At 47.1% G+C, this 17,806-nt stretch overlaps 1 protein-coding gene across 5 annotated transcripts in view; it reads left to right on the top strand.

Moving 5' to 3' along the window:
- The window catches only part of CTIF (cap binding complex dependent translation initiation factor), a 153,068-nt gene that overhangs the window by 27,486 nt on the left and 107,776 nt on the right, over positions 1-17,806 (top strand). For 4 of the 5 annotated variants that reach the window (XM_057405691.1, XM_057405692.1, XM_057405689.1 and 1 more), the window contains exons 2-3: positions 1,539-1,751; positions 7,576-7,659. In XM_057405691.1, coding sequence (XP_057261674.1) covers positions 1,572-1,751; positions 7,576-7,659 — 264 coding nt within the window. In that variant the 5' untranslated portion in view covers positions 1,539-1,571. The remainder of the gene's footprint in view (positions 1-1,538; positions 1,752-7,575; positions 7,660-17,806) is intronic. The other variant, XM_057405694.1, reaches the window with a different exon arrangement.

Below are 17,806 nucleotides of genomic sequence, written 5' to 3'. Positions count from 1 at the left end.
AAGCGGAATCATATGTTAGCCCTTGCTCTGCTTTATCATGTGTATTCAAAGGGGAGCATCCTCTGGGCTTAATTTCCTCCAGTTCCATCTTAACAAAAAATATAAAATAGGAAAAAAACCCAACCCTTTTGGATTGTGTTTTGTGACCCCAGGGGATGTAGGATACTCAGGTGTTGCCCCCTGTATGAGCTGTCCCCTACCTCTTGTGATCACCTCCCCCTGCCATTATGCCCTCCAGGAGTCATTGCAGCCACCTATTCCCCCAGCTTTTTCTTTAGCACTTGTCATATAATAATCGGTACTTTCCATTTGGTAATTGGCACTAATTAGCTAAAAGGGGAGTAGCATGCTCTCCTCCAGGGCGCCGTGCTCTCTGGAGTGCCTCCTTTTATTTCCTTGCCTACTCTTTTTCTTTCTCTTTTTTAATATGCCACATGATGCCTCTTCAGGAGCTAATGTGTGATATTGATCTACAAAATGAGCCTTTTTGACAGTCGGGGCACAATTGGGAATAATTCCTTGAGCAGATGAAGTCCTTCGGCCAGAACTGCTCGTTCTCGGCAGTTGCCAAATGAAGCCACAATTGTTCAGAAGTGACAGATGAGAAATAGTTCAGAAGCTGGAAATTGCCTGAGCTGGGAACAGATTTTTTCCCCCCTTCCCTTCCGGACGGCATGTGACTCACTCCGAATTTGCTTGGTGATTTTATACTTGTCTCAGAACTGACTGTAAATACCGGCTCCTGGTGAAGGAGAGGGTGAGTGATGAAGTCGCCGTGTCCTGCAGTGTGGTGGGAGCTCCGGTGTCTCCTCCCTCACAGCCTCAGGGAAGGAGGAATATGAGTCTTTACCACAAGACACTGGTCCAAAGCCTAATTTGTGAGCAGACGTGCCCAGCATAGGTACAGGAGCTGATGTTTTCTGTTCTTTAAGGTGTGATTGGCATCCAGCCATGGACGAATAAGGAGGAAGACAGCATTAAAAGCCCCCGTATCTTCTATAGAGCCATTCTCCTGCTGAGAAAGAGGTTTTAAAAATAGATTCTGATGTGGTATCAGTTTCACCTCCATGTGCAAACCTCCTCACCGAACCATTTACAGTCCTACTGTTGACTCAGCATCATTTTCTGCCGCTGTCCTAGAGAAGCTTTTCAGTTATCATCCTCTTCATCACACCCTTGTCCATCATGCCCTGCTTATCACCCTTATCCAGCACAGCTAATGCCATGGGATTTTTAAATCAAGCTTTTTAATTTGGGGTGGGTTTTTTTACTGTGCATGTGTCTGGAGGTTTCAGTTTGGGTTTCAAGAAGAAGGCAGGCAAAATGTCTGTTGTTGTCCTTAGATGTCAGAATATTACAGAAATGGGATGTTATTTGCATACATGGAAACTCTGCGACCATGTGGGATTATTATAAACGTTATTGGAAACACAGATGTACAGCAAAAGGTATTCAGCCTGTGGTAACTGATAGGCTTTGACTGCTTTTTATGATTACTGGGAAGTCATTCCTTGCGTTTCTGTGTTTTGCTCTCTCAGGCCCCCTCTGTTCTTGGCATCTCTCCCAAAGGGATGGAGAACTCGTCGGTGGCATCAGCCTCCTCGGAGGCGGGGAGCAGCCGCTCTCAGGAGATCGAGGAGCTGGAGCGTTTCATCGACAGCTACGTCCTGGAGTACCAGGTCCAGGGGCTGCTGACGGATAAAACAGAGGCGGATGGCGAGAGTGAGAAGACACAGTCCCACATCTCACAGGTAGGCAGAGGCTCTGGATGGAAGAGGGCCTGCGGGATACTGGTGTCTTGGGTTGGGGATGTATGTCCAGCTGAAGCTGCTGTTCCACAGTTGGGATGTGAAGCAGGACATAATAAACCACTGAATTTGAGGCAGCTTGCTTGTTTCACTATGTATATATGAGGCCTCCAACGAGTTCGTAGAGGTCTCCTGCCCAGCCAGCTTTTGGTTTTAAATGGTCTCAAGGGGTGTGACCAGAAGCTTTTTGATTTCTCCAGGGTTTACAAAGAAATGACCTTTCATTTGTAAATGGAGGAAGCCTCTCTCCATCCCAGACTGGTTTCCCAGGGTGGAAAAGTCCTGGGAGGATTGGGAAGACCTGCAAGGGCTGCAGTGAGGGGATGTTCAATACTGAGATGTGCTCTGGTCTATATGCACGGGAGTGTCCATGAAATACTGAAGAACAGAAGATCAGTCAGAAGCCCCAAATGCTCCCCAGAAGTGTGGGGTTTGTGGGCATTTTTAATAATGAGCCTTTTTGCTCATTTCATGGTTGTTACGCCAAGGAAGAAAACTTCTGTATTGCAGAGTATGGAATACCCAGAAAACAGAGGGGTGGTTTTAGTGGGGATGTGGTTTGGTTTTGTCATCAAGGATGACATATTTCTAATTAGATTTGTTCCTAAAATAGACATTTTAGGTCCAACACAAGGAGAAATGAAACCTCCTGAACCATTGTTGTTGTTCAGAGGGATTAATTTGTATTCTGGTGCCACAGTGTGCCAGATGTTTGCTGAAGATGTGAACTGTTGAAGGGATTAAGGAGCCCATGGTGCAGGGAGCAGTGAGCTCTGGTCTGTGCCCTTGGGCTGTTAAGGCTGCTGTGATCCTCCATCTGTGATAGAGGTGCTTTCTTGCCCTGCAAGGCTGTCAGTTGGATAAAATAGTTAGATTAGAGACCACTGAGGAGACTGAAATAAAAATATAAGACTGAAGGGTCATAAGGGTAAGGATATGGCCATCATTAGGTAGCTGAGATGCTTTTGAGCTGCTGGAGACGTCTGCTGGTCTGACTTGGGTCTTTGTCTCTTCATGTGAGGTACAAGGGAGACTGATCTTGAGCAGAGATCCCCCCCACCACTTCACATGAAGCCTTGTCTTTAGTTTAACAGCTAAGAAGACTGCCTGGCAAAGCCAAGCTGGGGGTATGGTGATGGGGAGCAGGGCAGAGTCCAGGCTGGATTAGTCCAGGACCATGACCTCTGTCAGCATGCAGGGAAGTTTTGTTGCACAGGTCTGTTAATTGCTTACTGATGAGGCCCTGTCTTCCTAGGGCTTCATTTTACTTTAACTTGGAAAGAATGGTTGGGGTAGTGAGGGGAAGGAGCTCTCCTGCCAGCTGACAGCGGTGTCCGCTTCTTCTGTGCCCTGCCATGTGCACCCCACGTGCTGGTGGTCATGATCACAGAAGCCAGTGTCCTCAAGTCCAGCACAGAGGAGCTTTCTTTGCACCCGAGGAGTGGGGCCATGTGAATCTCATGAAGCTCAGCAAGGCCGAGTGTAAGGTCCTGCACCTTAGCTGGGCTTTAAACTGAAAGAGGGGAGATTCAGGTTAGACATTAGGCAAGAAGTTCTTCCCTGTGAGGGTGCTGAGGCGCTGGCACAGGGTGCCCAGAGAAGCTGTGGCTGCCCCATCCCTGGCAGTGTTCAAGGCCAGGTTGGACACAGGGGCTTGGAGCAAGCTGCTCTAGTGGAAGGGGTCCCTGCCTGTGGCAGGGACTTGGAACTGGATGAGCTTTAAGGTCCCTTCCAGCTCAAACCATTCCATCATTCTGTATATGCAGGATGCCATCCTTGCATGGTACCAGCAGTGTTTATCTGATTTATCTCAGCTATGCACATCTGTAGAGCTGAGGATCTGATCCAGATCTTTGGAGCCTTTATTTCTTAGCTTGGTGTAAAGAGATTACCAATCAAAGTACCCTTTTCAAAAACAGATTTTGCTGAAGAGGCCTTTTACAAATTGAGGATCAAAGCTCTTAGAAGTGAGAGAAAATACTTTTAAAAATCAAGAGCTCTGAAGTACTTTATAGTGCAATTTAACCTAAGGCTGGAAAATGCCTATGTTTGAAGTGGTGCTTTAGAGGGGCTTCAGGTTAAACAGGTAAGTGCTGCTTTATTTAATGTATCAAGCTTAGAAATACTATTGAATTAGAAAAGAATTAATAGTCAAAGTTTTACAAGCACTTGAAGGCTGTCCACAGTTCTGCTCGTAAGTCCAGGCTCCCTCTCCATCTTAAGGACAGAACCTGCTAATTCTTGTGGCAGCCCATGTACAAGTTTTGCATTGAGATCATAGAATCATAGAACAGTTAGGGTTTGAAAAGACCTTAAGATCAGCAAGTTCCAACCCTCTTGCCATGGGCAGGGACACCTCACACTAAACCATGTCTCCCAAGGCTCTGTCCAACCTGGCCTTGAACACTGCCAGGGATGGAGCATTCACAACTTTCTTGGGCATCCCATTCCAGTGCCTCACCACCCTCACAGTAAAGAAATTTGTCCTTATATCCGATCTAAACTTCCCCTGTTTAAGTTTGAACCCACTACCCCTTGTCCTAGCACTACAGTCCCTAGTGAAGAGTCCCTCCCCGGCATCCTTGTAGGCCCCCATGAGGTCTCCATGCAGCCTTCTCTTCTCCAGGCTGAACAGCCCTAACTTCCTCAGCCTGTTTTCATATGGGAGGTGCTCCAGCCTCTGATCATCCTCGTGGCCTCCTCTGGACTTGTTCCAACAGTTCCATGTCCTTTTTATGTTGAGGACACCAGAACTGCACACAATGCTCTAGGTGAGGTCTCACAAGAGCAGAGCAGAGGGGCAGGATCACCTCCTTCGACCTGCTGGTCACGCTCCTTTGGATGCAGCCCAGGATACGGTTGCTTTCTGGGCTGCGAGCGCACACTGAAGCTGGCTCATGTTCATTTTCTCATCGACCAACACCCCCAAGTCCTTCTCCTTGGGCTGCTCTGAATCTCTTCTCTGCCCAACCTGTAGCTGTGCCTGGGATTGCTCTGACCCAGGTGTAGGACCTTGCACTTGGCATGGTTAAACTTCATGAGGTTGGCATCAGCCCACCTCACAAGCATGTCAAGGTCCCTCTGGATGGCATTCCTTCCCTCCAGGGTATCAACCGAACCACAGAGCTTGGTGTCATTGGCAAACTTGCTGAGGGCGCACTCAATCCCACTGTCCATAATACTGTCCAAGTATCCATAAGATACTTGGTTGCAGCAGCTAAATCTATCTTCCAGAAGTGAAAATGTGATTTTAGCTTTTCCCGCTGCCTACCCTGAAAGAAAGGAGCTGCTGGGTTTTTCATATCAGTTCTGGTAATGCTGTCTTCAAAGATGGTCAGGTTTTATTTTGAAAGAGAGATGAATAATAGTAAAAGGTCTGAACACTGAACAATTCAATTAAACCAGATTTGGAAGCATCCTAAATTAAGCAGCTAAATGTGATTGTTCCCCAGACCACTGGTGTAAAAGTTTAATTAGGATTTCTATGTGAAACTCCAGCAAAATCCAGTATTCATATTTTTAGGGCTGTATATGGGACAAGAATCGAAGAATGGGCTTTTACATAGATCACCTGATTTATCAAGCCATGTCTTAAGGGCGGCATTAAGAAGTAACTATCTCTTGTTTTCCAGTGATACTCATTTCCCATATTCCCATTTCCAAATAGTCAGGAAATCTTACTTCTGATTTTCTCTTCCTGATTGCTTCTTATCAAAGCAAGCAATAAACACGCATATATCCTGCAGCTTGTTGGTCTAACCTAGTAGAAGCCAGACTGATTGAAGGTGGCATATCCCCACTTAATGAGAGCTGGATGAAGAAGGATGGGTTTAGGGGGCAGGTACTGGACTGAGGCAAAGAAAACTGTTTTTAATTGCAAGGTTCTTCCAGTAGCTTAATCTTTACTGTTGGGCAAGTTACTTAATCTGTCTGGGGTTCATTTCCTTGTGGCTGTAATAGTGTTCACCTTGTCTGAGAGAGGATAAATCCACTCATCCACATGTGTGGGCTGCTTGGATGGTACCACAGCCCTGGATAACTGCTCTCCATGCCTAGGGAATCATAGAATCCCAGACTGGTTTGTATTGGAAAGAATCTTAAAGCTCATCCAGCTCCAACCCCTGCCACAGGCAGGGACCCCTTCCACTAGAGCAGCTTGCTCCAAGCCCCTGTGTCCAACCTGGCCTTGAACACTGCCAGGGATGGGGCAGCCACAGCTTCTCTGGGCACTCTGTGCCAGTGCCTCAGCACCCTCACAGGGAAGAGCTTCTGCCTAATGTCTAACCTGAATCTCCCCTCCTTCAGTTTAAACCCATCACTCCTTGTCCTGTTGCTACAGGGAAGGAAGGAAAGGCACACTGCACACTGCTTCATCCTCCATACTGCTCGCAGGGGTGCTGCGTCCATCCCCAGTCTAGAGAATCCCAATGTGGGGGATTCCATGGTGGGTATGTCTCCAGCCTTGCTTCAACCAGGAAGAAGAGGAAAGTCAGAGGGAAAATGCAATTTTCTTTTGGCTATGAACTTAATAATCAGTGAAGTGTACCTTGGGAGACCTTTCCAGTCACATGGTTGCACTCAAAATTGTTAAAGGAGATAAGTCATAGGTCTAGTAGAAGGCTCTGAAGCATGGTAGCATCATGAGAGTCTCCAGGTTCATCAGCAGAGGCAGCAACAGAGTGATGGGCAGCTCTTTAATGGGCTTATTAAAGAGATGGATGAGGACCTCCCATCTGGTGAGCTAGAATGGGTTCTCTGAGCAAGGCAGAGCTGTGCAGTGATAATGGCAGTTTAGTGGTGGCTCTTGCTGGTATTTTGTGTTCCTCTTATACCTGTCAAGAAGCTGTCAGGGAGCTGCTGTTTGTGTGGAATTGACTTTTCATTTTCCTGGTGCGTCAGCTTTGGTGGTGGCAGCTGAGTGCTTCCAGGACGAAAGACCTCAGGAATAGGGGTGCTAACCAAGAGTCTAAATGTTGTTGAGGGGTGAAAAAATTGCTTTAGGATTAAACACCATCTTTCATGTTTGTCTAGTGAAAACTGAGCTTTTTAATTTTTTTCCCCCAGTATGATGCAGATTTCTTTGAGGGAGGTAAAAAACTCCCAAATGACCTCAAATTGAATTATGTTGGTGGAGGCACCTTGCTGTCTAACCTTGGGGAAGCTGGCCTGAGCAGCTTGTGGTCCTCTGTGGCAAGGAAGTCATTTGGTACCCATGTCCTTCAGCATGGGATGAAGTTGGTGTGACAACAGGGCTGCCATCCAGGCTGCACGTTGCAGCTGCAAAATGCAGCAGTGGCCAAACATGTAGCTTTGAGCTCTGTTTTGTGATGTTTAAAATAGAACTGTGGGGTTTTGGCAGGTCAGGAGTCATATCTCTCCCTGAAGTGAGCAGAGTTGGGAAAAGCAGAAACTTCCCAACTTTCCATAGAAGACTCCATGGGAAAGAGTAATCAATTCAAGTACCACAAGCCTGAGATACCAGATGCTGTTGGAATCAGCAAGGAAATAGGGGGGGTGGATTTTATTGCAAAGCATCATTTCAAGTGCCTTCCTGCAATTGTTCCTGCATGTTCCCTCTGCTCTCTGTCATCAGATAGAGCGTTTCCAAGCCAAAGCTTTGGAATCATCCTCAAAACGGGGGGGGGGCCACACACATGCATTGATGCCTGTGGCTGGATGGTGTGTGCTCTGCGCTGTGGACTGACACAGCAGTTTTCCCCAGCCTGGCTATTATTTTACACAATCCCTGTTTTTATCCCTTTTACAGTGGACTGCAGATTGTAACGAGCAGCTTGATGGCAGCTGTTCCCCATCCCGAGGGAAGGGCTCGTCGTCCCACGAACACAGTCAGGTAGGGGTTGTGCTTGGCTCTTCCTCACCAGAGCTTTGCTTTTGTTCTTGTACTGCACATGCTGCCAGCTTTCCTTCTTCTGTGGAAGGGGAGATGTGTCCCTCTGCTTGGCAACCAAAAGCTCACTCCCACCAAACCCATGGGAGATGGGCAACATCGCGATGTGTGGATGGATGGATTATGTGGATGGATGTGTGGATGGAAGGGGAGAAAGAGCATCCTGTTTATTCCTGAAGAGCTTCTTTTTGCCACCTGTGTGAAGAGCCTACATGGAGTTGACTTGGAAGTATGAGATGAGGGATCTTTGTGTAGCTGTGCTACTTGGTTGTGTGCTGCAGCACAAGGATGGTGTTGAAGGGGAAAAGGGTTAAATAGCTGTCTCAGTGAACTGGGAGAAGAAGCAAAATAGGGTGTGCTGAGAGCATGTGTTGGGTTTGCAATGACAGAAGTCAGATGCGAGCTGTTTTTTGCAGTTGTACCTGGTGTGAACATCAATGTATTTACCAAGTGCTGCTGGCATCCCTGGAGGCGGCTGTCCCTCCTCTGCATGAGCACCAGTGTGGGAGAGGGCTGGGAAGGGTGGAGGCATGGGTTTGACCATTGTCAGGTGGTTGAGGGTCTGCACTGCCAACATGAGACGCATCAACTGTGTAAGACCAGCACTGACCTGAGATGTGAGTGGGAGCTGGCTGCAGGAAGGGGTGAAGCAGCATTTGCAGTTTCTGAGGCTGATGGATGTCCCAGGGCTTCAGAGCAGTGGTTCTGCTGCTTTTTCCCTGATTGACACCCTCCAGGCTTCAGTCCCACATGTGGGATGTATGAGAAGAAGCCTGGGAACCCCTCGCAGGGTGGTGCAAGAGGCCGTGTCACTCTGAGCAGTGTGTATTGCAGTTCCCAGTTTGGGCACAGTTTCTTCCCACATAAAGCCGTGCTGGAAGCTGCTTGACTGTGGGATAGGGATTCACACATCCCCTCCGTGCCTGGATGCAGAGATGCTGGGAGCATCTATACAACAACCTGCACACAACAAAGGCAAGACCCTGTTGTGTAGAAAGGTGCATGCTATAAGGGGATGCTGCCTCAGATGAGCTCGGAAGCTGCCAGACAGAATTGTGGATGTAATTTGTTATAGCTTTGATCTGCTCCGAAATACTCGACATCAAAACCTTATCTAGGCACTCCTTGCAGTGCTGCAGCCAGCTTGAATTTCAGCTTGAAATCCATCTGGGAGGCTGGCCCTTTCCATGGAGCCTCCTTGGGTGGCACAGGGTGTTAGCAGGGCTGGGTCTTTTCACGGGGGAAGAAGGTCCCTGGCTCTTCACCGAGTGGCTCAGCTGATGTGCCAGTCCCTGGTGGGTACCACAGGAGGATGCAGGAGTCACGTGCGAGTGATGCTTTCCAATCAGTGCAGCCCTGACATCTTCCATCTGCCTGCTGCCGTGCTCTCTTTTGTTTCAGCTTACAGGATTTTGTTGTTGTTGTGTTTTGGTTTGGGGTTTTTTTTTTTTGGTGTTTTGTTTTTTGTTTTTTTTTTCCCTGGTAATTAAGCCTATGTGATCTCCTCCAACAGGGAGCTTGCTTTCTATGTACAAATAACATTTGACGATGCCCAAGCTGTTTGCTCTGCATTTGGGCTCCCTCCCAGCCTGCAGCAGAGCTAGCAATTATCTCTCTCCATGTTGGGCTTCCTTTAACAGTGAGTAACAAATTTTCCTTGGCACCAAAGAGAAGCTGCAAGCTATTGTTCTTCTGTCCAGGCAAGCATTTCTCTTGCAGTTACTGATACACGGGTGAAACGCTAGTGAGGACTAGGTTCAGTTTATTACTGTTTCTGGTTGTGGATTTTCGACTAGTAGCTTTAAATTCTAAAAAAAAATACCCCAGATAATAAGGTGTTTGTCTTGAATGTAAATGATCAATCACTCTTTAAACCTGCCAGGGAAAACCTAGCTAATTATTTCCCGAGGGATGTTAGAGGCTTTTTTGTTACGTCTTCTTAAATGGATTTTGAGGGGTTTGGTTGGGAAATAGAATTCCTGATTTCCCTATTTTATTCCAGCTGGGATTTCTGCGTTGCCCATTGTGCAGCTTTGCACCATCTTAGTTGAAAAACACTTGGATGTGAGATTTCTGCTGGCTTCAGCTACTGTGAAAATGTGGATTATGTACCCATAACCATGATATGCCTCACACAGTTCTAATGCAGAGATCAGAAAGGTCATTTATATGGAAACCCAGGTTAGTCCTGGATATATATTCAGTATCTGGTTCCCTTTCTGCAATGACAGAGTAATCCAGGGCACATTTTCAAAAGTGATTGGCTTCCTAAAGGTTACAGGGGAGCCTAGGGTGAAGCTGGCTTTCCCATGCCTAAAAAATCCCCCTCTGCATCCTTTAAGTATGTTATGACTTTAAAATTCTTGTCTGTACGATCCAGCAAGGTTAAGCCAAATAAAAGAAAGATATTGTGTGTGTGTGTGTAGGTGTATTATGTATCTATATAGACATTTATATATAATATGCGTGCGTATCAAAATCCACAGGATGTTGTGTAAGTGCAGGGCTGAGAACAATTCCTGGATAATGTGCAATTTAAGTGTAAAAATAAGGTGTCTTGATGCAATCTGCAGTCCAGGATATTCCTAAATTGTTGTTTTTCTGGTATTGTGTGGTGTCTCTGGGAAAGACCACCCCATACTTGCCCTGCTCTAGCACTGCTTGGTGAGACTTCTGTTAGCAACGGTGGGAGACTAAATGGGGGGCCAGTACCCATAGGCTGGTACTTGTACATCCCTTACAAAGCAAAGGCTTAATGATGGGAAAATTCGCCCTGGAAACCCTTTACTCTGGTCTTTCCAGTTCTCTGTGTGGAAGAAGATGTTCCATCCAAGAGAAGATGTTCTGCTCATGGAGATCCTATGAGATGTATTTTGTGAAGTCCTGCTGTGCTGAGAAAATCCTGGCCTCACAATTATGTTCAGCTCATCTATAATCCTCCTTGTTTCCTACTGTGAAGGCTGTCATTTGTGCATGGCATTGCCATGCTCCACTAAACCCTGCTGCACTTGAGCAGTACCCCCCAGAAGGCCTTCTGGCACCTCTGGGGTGAAGACCACTCCATCGAGGTACCACAAGATACCATCTGAGCAGCATATTGCCTCTATAAATGAGGAAAGGTTAGATAATGGGATAATTTTAAATATTTTTATGTTTGGATTTTTTTTTTCCTAAAAAGATCCAGTGGGAAGATTTTATGTAATGCTTTATTTGCATTCCTCTTGTGAGGCTGTTGCAAGTAGGAAGTTCTTTGATACGTCTCTGAGAGCAATTCATAAAGTAAAAGGCTTCTGGTATGGTATGTATTTACAGAGCCAGAGGAGCTCTTGGTACATGAAAGGCCTGGCAGCAGCTCTGTCCCAGGCTTCTCTTATGTAAAGTGCATTAACAAAAACCAGAGCAACTCTGCGGGTTTGCCCCATTTCTCCAGGCAGTGGGAGAGAGAGGCAGAGCTGAAATCCTTCTTCCTGGCCAAGTCTGTTCCTTCTCCCATGGTGGCTGGCAGTCACCCATCATCACCAAGCAAAAGCCTGTGTAACTGGCAATATCGGAGACTGCATTTTATTTTACTGCCTACTTGCACGTATGTCCATGTCCCACCAGGTTCAGCAGGGATTTGTTGCATTATTCGGGATGTCAGAGGCTTCTGCAGTTGATGGTCATGTTGCCTGTCTACAGCGGTGAAGGAGCAGGCAGGTTGTGTGGATCACATAGGGATTGTCCAACACTGCTCCTAGCAGCTTTCCCCTTCACCACCCCAGGAACTGGTGGTGAAGGAGATGACTTGGTTTGCCTTCCCATTAAGCCAGTAGAAACAGCAGCGTGGCTGTGGCAGCTGGCGTTGATGGTTAGCTGGCATTGGTTGTAGACCAATAGCTGGCTATGGTCAAGAGCATCCCAACCACGGGTCCTGAAGGAGCTGGTGAATGAAGTTGCTAAGCCACTGTCCATCATATTTGAAAAATCATGGCAGTCAGGTAAAGTTCCCGATGACTGGAAAAAGGGAAATATAACCCCCATTTTCAAGAAGGGGAAAATGGATGATGCAGGGAACTACAGAGCAGTCAGTCTCACCTCTGTGCCTGGCAAAATCTTGGAGCAGATTCTCCTGGATGGCATGCTGAGGCACATGAAAATCAACAAGGTGCTTGGTGACAGCCAGCAGGGCTTCACTAAGGGGAAATCCTGCCTGACCAATTTGGTGGCCTTCTATGATGGAGCTACAGAACTTATGGACAGGGGTAGAGCAGTTGATGTCATCTACCTGGACTTGTGCAAAGCATTCAACACTGTCCCACATGACATCCTTGTCTCTAAATTGGAGAGACATCAATTTGATGGATGGACCACTGGGTGGATAAAGAACTGGCTGGATGGCCGCACACAAAGAGTTGTGGTCAATGGCTCAATGTCCGGCTGGAGACCAGTAACGAGTGGTGTCCCTCAGGGATCGGTGTTGGGACCGGTCTTGTTCAACATCTTTGTCACTGACATGGACAGTGGGATTGAGTGCGCCCTCAGCAAGTTTGCCGATGACACCGAGCTCTGTGGTTCGGTTGATACCCTGGAGGGAAGGAATGCCATCCAGAGGGACCTCGACACGCTTGTGAGGTGGGCTGATGCCAACCTCATGAAGTTTAACCATGCCAAGTGCAAGGTCCTACACCTGGGTCAGAGCAATCCCAGGCACAGCTACAGGTTGGGCAGAGAAGAGATTCAGAGCAGCCCTGTGGAGAAGGACTTGGGGGTGTTGGTTGATGAGAAACTGAACATGGGCCGGCTTCAGTGTGCGCTCACAGCCCAGAAAGCCAACCGTATCCTGGGCTGCATCAAAAGGAGCGTGACCAGCAGGTGGAAGGAGGTGATCCTGCCCCTCTGCTCTGCTCTTGTGAGACCTCACCTGGAGCATTGTGTGCAGTTCTGGTGTCCTCAACATAAAAAGGACATGGAACTGTTGGAACAAGTCCAGAGGAGGCCACGAGGATGATCAGGGGCTGGAGCACCTCCTGTATGAAGATAGGCCGAGAAGGTTGGGGCTGTTCAGCCTGGAGAAGAGAAGGCTGCATGGAGACCTCATGGGGGCCTACAAGGATGCTGGGGAGGGACACCTCACTAGGGACTGTAGTGACAGGACAAGGGGTAATGGGTTCAAACTTAAACAGGGGAAGTTTAGATTGGATATAAGGAAGAAGTTCTTTACTGTGAGGGTGGTGAGGCACTGGAATGGGTTGCCCAGGGAGGTTGTGAATGCTCCATCCCTGGCAGTGTTCAAGGCCAGGTTGGACAGAGCCTTGGGTGAGATGGTTTAGTGTGAGGTGTCCCTGCCCATGGCAGGGGGGTTGGAACTTGCTGATCTTAAGGTCCTTTCCAACACTAACTATTCTATGATTCTAAGGGCTGTGCTATAAAGTTAATAGTGTAAGATGTTGAGTGTCCTGTGCTGTTTGATGGCATAGAGACGTAGAGGGATTTGCATGGATTGTGTGCCACTGTCACATGCCAGAGGATGTCTGAACCCAAGCCCAGGCCTTGCTGATAGGGAAAACATGAGAAGTTCCCACAATATCAAACGTAGGATTACATGAAAGTATCTCTGATGTCTCCTTAACTCAGAAAAGCATGGTGCTCTGCTAGTGCCAAATCATTTCCAGGCTTCACTTGGTGTGAGCTTAGACTGTAGGCAGAGGACATCTGACCTGCCTGCAAGTGCGGAGGTGTCTTTGCTGTGGCGTGGGAGCAGAGCAGACCCATTTAAACCTAGCAGGTCCCTCTTTCATGTCTCCTGCCTGAACCTCAAAACCCTTTCTGATGATGAGCACTGAGCTTCCCACTATAGGAGGTCATGGCTGGAAAAGCTGCTACTTTGCCAGAGCAAAGGCAATAGCAGGGTTGTGGCAGTGTGTGAGGATTGTCTCCTGGGACAGTTCAGGGTTTTCCATCTCATCGACCTGCTTGTATCAGAGCCTGGGGCCTGTTTGTACACTTAATTTGGCTGAGGTTGCCCACCACACTGAAGACCTGTTGCGACAAGTGAGTGCTGGCAAATGCTGCAATCGCTATTGCCTCATTTCCAGAAGAAAAAGAGAAAGTGAAAGACAGGGAGTTACTTTGAGGTATTGCCAGTGAATACAGGTTGGTGTAGCCCTACCTGACAGAGGAACAAATTAAACCTTTAAGTGGGGTGACCTGCCCATGATCAAAGAGCAGCTCTGAGAAAACCAGTCTCTTAATGGTTTTCTGCCTGTAATTGATGGGTGATGCTCCCTCCATGTAGGGTATCCAGCCTCTTCAGTTACAGTCAGAGAGGACTATGAGAAAGAAATCAAGTCCTTTAGCTAATATATGGGTTTTACTTTCTCTGGGAGTTCTGTTCAGGATACACGCTGTGAAACAAACAGCTGCTTGGGTTTCTGAAGATCTGGGAGTGAAATGCTTCACTGCTTTGCTGCCTGATTTAGGAGGTCTGTTGGTACTTACTGAGGATGGAGGAAGGTGTCTTCTAGGCCTGGTGTCTCTAGGGACTTGTGGAAGGACATCTCATCACCCTCAGATTCCATTTGTGTGGAGAGGACAGGGTGATGCTGGTCTGCCCACTGAAGGAAGACCTTCCCACACTCTTATTTTCGTGAAACTTGCAGTAGCTGAGTTACCTTTGAGATCTTCATTCTTGTACCAGATTTGGTTGAATAGTTCAACAAGTGCCCAAGTTCTTGGCAAGGAAGGAATGACATGAGCCATTTCCTCCAAGGCTCGGGCAAGGGATTGCTGCTGGGTTTCCATGGCATGTATGAAGTTCTTAATGCTATTCTGAGTGCTCTCAGTGCTCTTTCTCATTTTCATCCTTGTGCTACACACAACCAGCTATCTAGCACATCCTTGGCTAACACATCTTTTCCAATGTTGTCCAGAAAAAATACAATCAGACAGGCTTTCCGTTTTCCTGGGAAGTCCAGAGAGATCTAATAGGCTTCATACCCTACTTCCAAGCCCATGAGATCCTTTGGTCCTGTATTGTGGGAAGGTGAACATGGACCTAGTGGGAGGGAAGGAGCAGAGCCAAAGTAGTTGGCTTTCTCTGTATGATATTTTTATAAAGAAAAGAGAAGACTTCAGGGAGACCTTAGAGCAGCTCCAGTGCCTAAAGGGGCTACAGGAAACCTGGAGAGGGCTTGGGACAAGGGACTGTAGGGACAGGACAAGGGGGAACGGATTTAACCTGCCAGAAGGGAGACTGAGATGAGCTCTTAGGCAGAAGCTCTTTGCTGTGAGGGTGCTGAGGCGCTGGCACAGGGTGCCCAGAGAAGCTGTGGCTGCCCCATCCCTGGCAGAGCTTGGAACTGGGTGAGCTTTGAGGACTTTCCAACACAAACCCACCTGTGATTCTATGATAACATTTTCTGGCTTTCTCACAGCTTTATTTAATACATTGAGGAGAAAGAAGCTGGAAATCTGTAACTACTAAAATGTTTAGAGTAAGTTTGGGGTTGATTTTCTTAAAAGGTGCATTTTAAAGTACTGCAGTAATTAAACCATTATGTTTCCATAGAAAAATTGGGGTGGTTGTTCTTGAATAGGTCTAGAAGAGCAGGGAGATGCTTGGAGTGTGGTGTCAAAATTCTGCATGACTGGAAGATACAGCTGCAGCGCACAGTGAGTGTGCGAAAACCTATACCCAGAGAAACCTCAGAAAGGACCTTTTACTTGATTGCTATCTTCTGTTCTGACCAGGACTAAGGCTTGAAGTTTGGGGGTCATTTGAAGGACACCCCGCAACTTGATCTAGGGAGCTACTTGTAGTTTCGATGATGAGACCATTGTTAATGCTGGGGGATATCTCAGAAGCCTTTGTGTCCTGAGAAGTCCTCTAGCTTTCTGTGGGTTTTCCTTTTTCTTTGGTCCACCTTAGCCTCTGAATGCTGCACACTGAATATTGAGATTTTTACAGACAGTTAAACATGAATCCCATCAGGAATCCACTGATGTCTTCAGGCCGCTGAAAGCTTTTGGGGTTGCCATGGTTGGTCTACACCTCTACCAACGCAGCCAACTTCACCTGTACTTAATGTAACTGAGAGGAACCACATAGGTGGTTACCATATTTCCATTTATTGCCTGTGCATTGAGGAAAATTGTCTTCTTTTTCTGTGGGTGGGATTTTCAGACTTGCACTGGAGCAGCAGAAAGTATTAACTCTTGAGCTGGAAAAGGGAATGGGATTAATTAGCTCATGCCTCAAAGAGCTAGCTGCGAAGGTGAAAATTGCAGTGTAAGTGCAACATATGATTACAGCTAATTAAAATGCAAATGTTAGATTTGACAGGTAGTTTCCAAAGGCGGGTGGCTGGCGGTGTTAATGCACGCAAGCCTTGGTGTTCCCAAGAGGGTACAGAGCTTACCCAGGTGTATTGGCATGGATGAGAGCAGCGGCTGGGAATCAGTCTCTGGAGGTGATGCTTCTTCCCTCCAAGCCCCAGCGTGTGACTCAGAGGTCCAGTCTCCTGTTGGTGAGTGTAGACCATGAACAGTAGGTGGAGGAGCCCAAATAAGAGCTGGGAACAAGAGTCCAAGGGTTGTTTGGGGTGTTGGAGAGATTAGGAGAGTCCTGGTCTTTTGAGGGCACTGCTGAGAGTAACAGGGTTGGATGATGAGGAATTGGGTTGGCATGAGGCAAGGAAATGGGAGTCTACTGCAGCTGTTTCTCTGGCTTTTGGCAGAGCTGCAGACAAGCCTGTTCCTGCTGAGCTAACTTGGCAAGAGCTCTGTGTGGGACACATGTAGGTGGCCATGCTGCAGGATGGAGGTCAAACAGTGCCATGTCTCACCACCACGGAGCCTCCCTCTGCTTTCTGCTGGAGTCCAGCTGCCTGTATGGGATGGGGTTTTTATGGTGCTGGTGGAGAGGTTTTGTTACCAGTGGCTGGTTTTTAAGGGATGATCCTTACCTGCGTGTTGTCGCCTGCTCCTCCAGCATCACCTGGTGGGGTGGAGTGAGCTTCCCTGCTCCTGCAGAAAGGTCTGCACAGGGCATTCATTTTAGCACAAAAGGGCATATTCAGCACAAAAGAGTCACAAGAAAAGTCTGGGAGAGTTTCTGCTGGACATTATTTCTCTTCAGGACAAGGTAGCAGTAAAAAGGTGTTTGGCAATTAGTCAGAAATTTAGGTAAAACATTGAGCTTGGCTGTGCTGGTGAGTTTGAATATGGGTGTATTTAGGCCATACTCGATTGGACTGTTTCAGCTTCAACAGAGGTTTCATCAAGTTTTAGTTCAATAATTGTTGGTTTTTTTTTTTAAATAATTTGGTTGTAAATATAAATATTGTTAGGGTGTGATAAAATTAGGGTCATAGACTGGTTAAGGTTGGAAAGGACCATAAGATCATCTAGTTCCAACCCCTATAAGATAAAGGATGTGAACTGGGTAAAGACCCCAGGCAGTGATTTGGTGAAAGGGAACCTGTGGTTTTTATCTAACTGGTTCGTGCTGTATCCATTGGAGATTGTCTCAGTGAATCTGGGTGTTGATTCATGGTGGTACCACTCTCCCTGTTTTCCAGAAGGCTTTTATTGTGGCCAGCCATGTTTCTGGAATTTGCATAACCTCAGGTTGTCTGCAGGCAACCATGACCAGAAGTTGGGTCACCTCAATATAATGTTTATTTTCAGTTTGTTTTTAAAGTACACACACTGACCATGTCCCACTGCAGCATTTGTCACAGAAATTCTTCATACGTGCATGAGCAAGATGTTCAGTGTGCAGATACAGTAAACTGGTGATTAATCCTCCAAACATCTGGGTGGTGAAGCTTCTTTTCTCCCAACCACCTTTCCAGTTGGTGTTCGTCTTTCCCACATCAAATGAGACATTTCTCACTTCTTAGGATGCCCACAAGGCTGGCTCTTCCCTAAGGCTTCCCAAAGTGGCCACCTGCCCATGTCTCAGAAGTGGCATAGATCAAGTTGTTTGTTACCTCCATGACAATTTAACAACTCCCTTAACTATGTGACATAGTTGGTATTTCTCAGCCATCAGGGGATTCGGGTCATGATGTGATGAGGAGGGAAGAAGGTGTTTTGTGCTGTTGTTGTA

Source organism: Pezoporus wallicus, unplaced genomic scaffold (assembly GCF_028554395.1).
Source record: "Pezoporus wallicus isolate ANWC-B61680 ecotype Strahan unplaced genomic scaffold, APGP_CSIRO_Pwel_v1 scaffold_13428, whole genome shotgun sequence".
Lineage (NCBI taxonomy): Eukaryota > Metazoa > Chordata > Aves > Psittaciformes > Psittacidae > Pezoporus > Pezoporus wallicus.
This window is presented reverse-complemented; position numbering and strand designations above follow the sequence as displayed.